Source organism: Tribolium madens, unplaced genomic scaffold (assembly GCF_015345945.1).
Source record: "Tribolium madens isolate multiple individuals breed KSU strain unplaced genomic scaffold, Tmad_KSU_1.1 Scaffold_20;HRSCAF=117;Tcas5.2_LG4, whole genome shotgun sequence".
Lineage (NCBI taxonomy): Eukaryota > Metazoa > Arthropoda > Insecta > Coleoptera > Tenebrionidae > Tribolium > Tribolium madens.
In genome coordinates this window covers 934,728-943,282 of record NW_025400985.1, presented here as the reverse complement: position 1 = coordinate 943,282, position 8,555 = coordinate 934,728, and the positions used below count along the sequence as shown (strand labels likewise).

The 8,555-nt window shown below is 25.4% G+C and overlaps 2 protein-coding genes across 3 annotated transcripts in view; both read right to left on the bottom strand.

Moving 5' to 3' along the window:
- Positions 1–2,268: 2,268 nt before the first annotated feature.
- LOC123004617 (general odorant-binding protein 19d-like) lies at positions 2,269–3,041 on the bottom strand. The gene is made up of 6 exons (XM_044397947.1): positions 2,972–3,041; positions 2,839–2,923; positions 2,698–2,786; positions 2,534–2,651; positions 2,413–2,483; positions 2,269–2,364 (listed from the first exon to the last, which is right to left on the bottom strand). Exons 1-6 carry the CDS (start codon positions 3,026–3,028, stop codon positions 2,335–2,337), a joined length of 450 nt encoding a protein of 149 aa, XP_044253882.1. The 5' UTR covers positions 3,029–3,041; the 3' UTR covers positions 2,269–2,334.
- Positions 3,042–6,045: 3,004 nt separating this feature from the next.
- The window catches only part of LOC123004620, a 6,193-nt gene continuing 3,683 nt past the window's right edge, over positions 6,046–8,555 (bottom strand). For both annotated transcript variants that reach the window (XM_044397952.1, XM_044397951.1), the window contains 6 exons: positions 6,740–6,830; positions 6,609–6,693; positions 6,470–6,558; positions 6,302–6,419; positions 6,182–6,252; positions 6,046–6,131 (listed from right to left, as the gene is read on the bottom strand). In XM_044397952.1, the coding sequence (XP_044253887.1) occupies positions 6,102–6,131; positions 6,182–6,252; positions 6,302–6,419; positions 6,470–6,558; positions 6,609–6,693; positions 6,740–6,787 (441 nt within the window). In that variant the 5' untranslated portion in view covers positions 6,788–6,830 and the 3' untranslated portion in view covers positions 6,046–6,101. The remainder of the gene's footprint in view (positions 6,132–6,181; positions 6,253–6,301; positions 6,420–6,469; positions 6,559–6,608; positions 6,694–6,739; positions 6,831–8,555) is intronic.

The window sequence follows — 8,555 nt, the reverse complement described above, 5'->3', positions numbered from 1 at the left end:
ACTGTTTTTATCTCTCAAAATTTGTCAAAAAAGGCAAATTTTTTGGTCAATTTTGTTCGTTTTAGTTGGTTTTCAAGCGAAAAATTCTTATATTTTGTAAAAATTTTGCCAAAAATCACCAATGTAAATTCAAATTAATGCCATTTTAATTCATTTTTGGCCAAGAATATTTGACTTGTTTCTTGATATTTTTAAAAAAAAATTTCAATTAAACCAAAAATAATGTTAATTAGTCTTGTTTCGAAAAATTTAGCTTGTTTTTCAGCCAAAAACTCATTTATTTTGTAAGGTTTGGTCATAATAACCAAAAATTCATTAAATTGTTGTTATTTTGACCAGTTTTGCTTAACTTTGGGCCAGAAACTGAGTTATATGTTGAGATTTATTAAAAACGAACACAAAATTAATAAATTAGATGTTATTTTAGATTAATTCGAAAAATTTATATCATTTTTAAGCANGAGTTATATGTTGAGATTTATTAAAAACGAACACAAAATTAATAAATTAGATGTTATTTTAGATTAATTCGAAAAATTTATATCATTTTTAAGCAAAGTTTTGTCAAAAAAGAAACAAATAAAATCAAAATTGTTTTTTTATGCTTGTTTATTTAGCTTGTTGTTGAATCAAAAAATTTACTTATTGTAAGATTTTGTCAAAAAAAACACAAAATGTTTTTGAATTAAATCACGTTTATGAATCAGAAATTTACTCATTTTGTAAGATTTTTTCAAAAAAAGCCAAAATTCTTTTAAATTAAATCTCTGTTTTCTTTTTAAGCAAGAAACTGTTTTTATCTCTCAAAATTTGTCAAAAAAGGCAAATTTTTTTGGTCAATTTTGTTCGTTTTAGTTGGTGTTCGAGCGAAAAATTTTTATATTTTGTAAAAATCACCAATTTAAATACAAATTAATGCCATTTTAGTTTATTTTTGACCGAGAATTTGCCTTGTTTCTCGATATTTAAAAAAAAAATCTAAATTAAAACAAATAATTTAATTAACAATTATAAAATTGAAGTTTCGGAGGTTRTGCATCTTGTCGCATTTTATTAATAAAAAATGTAATTGTTTTTCAAAATAAAATTCGGTTTTTGATTTTAAAATGCCAATCTATGAAATAATTTTTTCAACTCGTACTCTTCTGATTAATTTTTTAAATTTAGTTAAAAATGAGGTAAACTTGACAAAAAAACTTATTTTAATGAGCGAAAAAAAAACTTCGTAAACCAAACAAACATTAAAATAAATCAAAATTGGACTCTTTTGCAAAATTTTGCTCTTTTTTGAATCAAAAACTCACTTATTTTGTAAGATTTTGTCAAAAAGCCATTTTTTTTATTAAATCACAATTGGAGTTATTTTAAGTGATTTTTTCTTTTTTAAGTGAGAAACTGTTTTTATCTCCCGAAATTTGTCAAAAAAGGCAAAAAACAGCACATTTTTTGTAGTCAATTTTTTGCAAAAAATTATATTAGTAAAATTTTGCAAAAAATCACTAATAATAAATAATAATTAATGCTATTTTAATTCATTTTTGACCAAAAATTTAACTTGTTTCTTGATATTTTAAAAAAAATTCTGAATTAAATCAAAATTAACGTTAATTAGTTTTGTTTCGAAAAATGTTGCTTGTTTCTTAGCCAGAAATTCACTTATTTTGCAAGATTTGGTCAAAACGTCCAAAAATTCATAAAATCATGGATTGAAATCGGTATTATTTTGACCAGAGTAAAATTGACTTTTTAATTAGTTTGTTTCAAAAAATTTAATCAAGAAATTTTCTCAATTAGATTAAAATTGACTTTCCCAAACTGTTTTTTCTTTAAGACAAACCCAAAAAACCTACATAAAATTGACATTGTTTTGGTTTGTTACTTTTGGACGAGTAAATAATTTTTTTCACAATATTTTCTCAAAACAAACCCAAAAATCATTGTTATAGAAAAATCGAAAGTATTTTCTTCTGTTTTGCTCAATTTTTAGAGGGAAATTTATCAGATTTATCGCGGTTTTCGCTTGATTTTATTAATTTTTAATCAAAATATTAATTTTTTGCTCAAGATTTGAAAAAATACAATTTATCATATTTTTTTTTTATTTTTCTATTTCTCAATTATTCAGTAAAACTTAAAAACCAGAAATTATTTTCCTTTATTTTGTAATATTTTCATCATTTTTAGTGTTTTTTTTATTGTTTTGAAACACTAGACGACAAAATTTAAAGTAAAAAAAGCTAATAAAATAAGTTGTAAATAAAAAACAAGTAATAATGCATCAATTTATTGCTAAAAACTTGAGTCCATTTCTACATTGCCTTAAGCTCCAACTTATTATTTTATGATAAGTTCATGAATCCCAACCTGAAACTCCCAATTATGAAAACCCTTACTATAACTGAAATTTCTTACAGCTTTGCCCTCTTTTATGAAACACTGAAACAAGTTAACGGAGTAGACACAAGGGTCGGGGACCACAGGAGCTGAAACCTCTCACTTAATAATAACCCAAACWTGAAAAAAATCAATTTACTCGAAATACAGTGATTGTAAACAGTGATAACTTTATCGTGAAATTCTGCATCAACGTCTTTCACAACCTCAAAAGTGTCCAAAGCCCCCTCTTTGTTGATAGAACCGTCGGGATGTTGCTTAAAATCCGATAAAAACCGTTTTAATTCGACTCAAATCACTCACCATGTTGAATTTTTTGTGTGAACAAAAATACACACATTGCCCTTCATGACTGGTGGGGATTTTCATGGCCATTATATCGTCAAAATCACCTCAAAATTAAAAAAAAAATTGATTTAGTGTTAATTTGAAATTTTTTATTACTATCAGTGGCTTTTTCTTCAGCGACACATTCTTTCACAACGGCTTTAACCCTGTCTCTGGTTTGCTCGAGAAAAGCCTCATCCATCTGAAAAAACACTTTTAACTGAAAAAGTTTCAGTTTTTTACAACTTACAGCGAAAGTGCCAAGGATTGRGACAATTACCACTACGAAAACTAGCAAAAACTTCATGTTTAAACTTGAATGAGTGACTCAAGTTTTCCGAGGTTTTATATACGACATTTTCTTTGTAATCAAAACGCTAGAAAAGGGCAATTAAAAATTTAATCAATGATTTCGTTTCCGTGTCTGTCTATGTTTAAACAGGGTAATAATACAGTAATTTGAGGTTTTATGTAAGGAAAGTAGAAACTTTTATTATAGCTATTGATGCGAAAACCAAGGCCAAGAAAATTATTCCACCGAAATTGTTTAAAAAAAGTTGGTAAAAATCAATACGTATTGTGTGTTGTCTAGATTTGGGTAAAAAAACTTAAAAAAATGTTTTAAACAAATATCAAAGCTTATTTATAAAAAAATTGAACAATAAGTAATAAAAAAATATTACTTTAACTGATTTAATTTGAATGTAATCTTTTGCGTATTGTGTGTTGCCTACATTGAAAGCTTTAGGTTTAAAAAAAAGTATTTATTTATGAAATTTTTTTTTTTGTTTTGTTATGTAAGAACTAATGTGCTTTGCCAGGACTGTTTTGAAACAAATTTTTTATTAATAAATAAACTGGACAATTAATATTTTTTATTTTATTTGAAAATAATTTTTACTGTATTGTGTGTTGCCCAAATTTGAGCTTTTTGCCAAATTAGAATTTATCTACTAAAAAACTTTAAAAAATGTTTTAAACAAATATTAGAGTTTTCTAATAAATAAAATTGGACAACTAATAAAAAATTATTGCTGTGTATTGACACTTTAACTGATTGCATTTGAATGTAATTTTTTGCGTATTGTGTGTTGCGTACATTGAAAGCTCTAGGTTTAAAAAAAAGCATTTATTTTTGAAATAATTTTTTTTGTTTTGTTATGTAAGAACTAATGTGCTTTGCCAGGACTGTTTTGAAAGAAATTTTTTATTAATAAATAAACTGGACAATTAATATTTTTTATTTTATTTGAAAATAATTTTTACTGTATTGTGTGTTGCCTAAATTTGAGCTTTTTGCAAAATTAGAATTTATCTACTAAAAAACTTTAAAAAATGTTTTAAACAAATATTAGAGTTTTCTAATAAAAAAAATTGGACAACTAATAAAAAATTATTGCTGTGTATTGACACTTTAACTGATTTCATTTGAATGTAATTTTTATGCTGTATTGTGTGTTGCCTACATTGAGAGCTTTAGGTTTTTCGAAAAAAACATTTATTTTTGAAATAATTTTTTTCAGAACGTTTTGTTATGTAAGAATTAATGTGCTTTGTCAGGACTGCTTTGAAAGAAATTTTTTATTAATAAATAAACTGGACAATTAATATTTTTTATTTTATTGTTGTTGTGTTGCCTAAATTTGAGCTTTTGGCCAAATTAGAATTTATCTACTAAAAAAACTTCAAAAAATGTTTTAAACAAATATTGGAGTTTTCTAATAAATAAAATTGGACAACTAATCAAAAATTATTGCTGTGTATTGACTTTATTTGAAAGAAGTTTTATCGCCGAATTGTGTGTTGCCTATATTAAAGCGCTAGGTTTTTGAAGAAAAGTTTATTTTTTAAATGTTTCATTTAAATAATGTTTTAAAAACTATGTTACTTTACCAGGACTGTCTTTAAATATAGAATAATAAGATTTACTGTATTGTGTGTTGCCTGTATTTAGACATTTTTGTATTGGTTTCATTTGAAAGTAACATAATTGTATTGTGTGTTGTCTGTACTACAGGCGCTAGGTTTTTGAAGAAAATCAGTTTTTTGTAATGCTTTATTCTAATAATCACTTTTTTTAAAAAGCCAAAATTTTTTAAAAGTAAATCTTTGTTTCCTTTCTTTTTGAGCGAGAAACTGTTCAAATCAGATTTTTTTGGTCAATTTTGTTCGTTTTAGTTGGTTTTCGCGGAAAAATTTTTATATTTTATAAAATTTTGCCAAAAATCACCAATTTAAATACTAACTGCCATTTTAATTCATTTTTGACCAAGAATTTGACTTGTTTCTCGATATTTAAAAAAAATTCTAAATTAAGTCAAATAATTTAATAATAATTAACAATAAAAAATAAAAAAAATTCGGAGGTTTTTCATCTTGTCGCATTTTATTAATAAAAAATGTAAATGTTTTTCAAAATAAAATTTGATTTTTGATTTTAAAATGCCAACCTATGGAGTAATATTTTTCCGATTCTATTTTTATTTTTTTAGTGTTTTTAACTCGTACTCTTCCGATTCATTTTCTACATTTTGTTTAAAAATGAGATAAAATTGACAAAAAACACTTATTTATGAGCGAAAAAAAATTTCGTAAACCAGACAAACATTAAAATAAATCAAAATCGGTCTCTTTTGAGTTAAATCAAGAACTTACTTATTTTTGTAAGATTTTGTCAAAAAAAGCCAATTTTTTTTTATTAAATCACAATAACAATAAGTAATAAAAAATTTTACTTTAACTGATTTCATGTGAATGTATTTTTTCCTGAATTGTGTGTTGCCTACATTGGAAGCTGTAGGTTTTTAAAGAAAAGCATTTATTTTTTAAATAATTTTTTTCAGAACGTTTTGTTATGTAAGAATTAATGCGTTTTACCAGGACTGTTTGAAAGAAATATTTTTTAATTAATAAAATATAATCACTTTTTTATTTTATTTGAAAATTATTTTTACCGTATTGTGTGTTGTCTAAATTTGAGCTTTTTGCAAAATTAGAATTTATTTATTTAAACAAATATTAGAGTTTTGTAATAAATAAAATTGGACAACTAATAAAAAATTATTGCTGTGTATTGACTTTATTTGAAGGAAGTTTTATCGCCGAATTGTGTGTTGCCTATATTTTTAAAGAAAAGTTTATTTTTTAAATGTTTCATTTAAATAATGTTTTAAAGCCTATGTTACTCTACCAGGACTGTTTTTGAATATAGAATAATAAGACTTTCTGTATTGTGTGTTGCCTATATTTAGACAACATTTGAAAGTGATATAATTGTATTGTGTGTTGTCTACACTGCAGGCGCTAGGTTTTTAAAGAAAATCAGTTTTTTGTAATGCTTTATTCTAATAATCACTTTTACAAACTGTTATGTAACTAATTTACTCCACTAGGACTTCGTCAAGGCCCACCTGGTCACAAATTATAAAAAATAAAAAAAGACATTTAAATTCCTACTTACCGCCCTTCCCTCTTTTACAACACAAGTGACTATATTAGCGGCGTAAAGGCACGGATCACTGTCGAATGGTGCTGAAAAAAGAGTTTTAACCAAATCCAAAACTGAAAAAATCCATTATACCATTTTCACAATTTTTGAAAGACGTTGAAAGTTTGTTGTAAATATCAACATCCATGTCTTTGATAAGTTCCAAATTGGCCAAAGCACCAGCCATGTTGAGACTACCATCTTCGTTTTGCTACACACGAAATGATTATTATTTAACTTGGGTGGAAACCACTCACTTACCGCATTGTACATTTTGTGCATACAGAAGAAAATGCATTTTCCTTCATGAGTGGTGGGGAGTTTGTGTGCAAAAAGTGCGGAAACATCATCTAAATTATTTCTAATTAATTTACGAATTGATTAATTAATTAATTAGTACCTGGCCCAGCGTTCACTTCTTTTGCACATGCTTCCACATGTGTTCGCAATTTTTGTCTCAATTCTTGAACAAATTCTTTGTCGATCTAAAAATATCAATAATTATGATGATTTTTGGAAAAGTTCACTTACCGCATGTGTGGCGACGATTAAAGTTGCTAAAGTGATAAAAAACTTCATTTTTCTTTGATGGGTTTTGTTCTTCTGATAACAATTGATGCCACTTTGCAATTTTATATATTAAACCGAGGCCATTAAATCGATTTTTTGTGCTTTTAATCGTTATTAAGGACATAATCACCAGGTATACTAATAATACACTTAGAGGATTTGGTAATTGCCATAATAAACGATAATAATCTACAGGTGGTCCCAATAAACCCCACATTACAAGTATATTTGACAATGATATTTGTGTTTCAAGTATTGTTAAAATGCACTTCAGGCTGGGTTTTTATTGTATTTTTGGATTATTATAAGCTTTTTTATTTATCCAAATTTAATTTTTTTTATGAAAATTTTTGCATTTAAGTAACACCATTCTTCTCAAAAATGATAATTCTGTAATATTTTTATTATTATTGCGTTTGAGCATTTAATGAGACATTCAATTGAAAAAATGATTAACAAACCCCCAAAATTTAAGCTTATTAAAAAATGTGTACATCTAATTCCAATTTCAAAAAAATTCCACCAAATTTCCAGTAATTTCAAAACGAAATCCAGTAATTCCAAATAATTTCAGTATTTCACAAGTAATTCCAAAGACTTTCAAATACCAAAAATTTGGACAACTAATTCTGAATGAACGGCCCATCGATTTTTTTCAAAATTATGAAAATTTATTTTTAAATTTGAATAACTTAATAATAAAGACAAAAAAATTGATTACTGTTTTAATTTTTTGGAGTTGCTTGGTTAAAGACCAATTTCTAACAAAATTTTTGTTTTGAAAAATCAAGTATGCATGGAAATTTTCAAAAAAATATATTTTAGTGTAAAGTGCCTTTTATGTGGCAAATACGGCAAATATTATTTTTCAATTTTTTTTAAGTTTATTTCACAAATCAAAGAATTCTATTTGTAATTATTGTGAATAAAAAAAACACATTTAGATTATTACTGCGAAATAATTTTTTAACGTATTTTTTACTAAAAAGCAATGTTTTTTTTAAAAAAGAGAAATAGTTGGCTGAATTTTGAAATTTGGTATGTTGATTTTAAACAACTTTTTTTAATAACTTTTTGTCGTATTTGCCACACAAAAAGGCACATTACTCTAAAAAATAAGTTTTTTGAAAAATTTCCAAGGCATACTTGATTTTTTCAAAACGAAAACTGTTACAAATTAATCTTAAACTTCAAAATTTGAGAATTTTTCATCTTTCACAAGACACACTGTATAAATTTGTTTTCGTTTCGAAATATTTCTCAATGAATAAACGAAAAGTTGTATTTTCTTAAAATAAGTTAAATTCATTTAATCTGAATTTGATTAATTTTCATTCTGAATTTTTTCTTATTTTTATGGGTATTTAACTTAACGTTAAATTTTTTGTGTTTGGTAATTACTTTTTCTAATTATYAACCCACCAAAAGAAAGATCGAACCTTTCTCTTATAAATGCCCAAATACGGTTTCATAATAGTTAAAAATGGCAAAGTTATCGGTTTTTGAAGAGGAAGGTATAAATCCAAAAATTTCCAAAAAAAGTCTCAAAAACTCAAAAACGGCTGAACTAAGGTATAGTGCAGGTTAATGATAACCTTCAGATAAATATCATTGCAGAAACTCACAAAATTTATGTGGGGCATTATACAGGGTGTCAAAAAAAGATTGTAAAATATTTAAGGAGGTAATAGTGTGGACCAAAATAAACAAAAAAGTCTTAACAAATTGCAAATAAATGTTTCGAAATTTTTTATTACTATCAGTGGCTTTTTCTTCA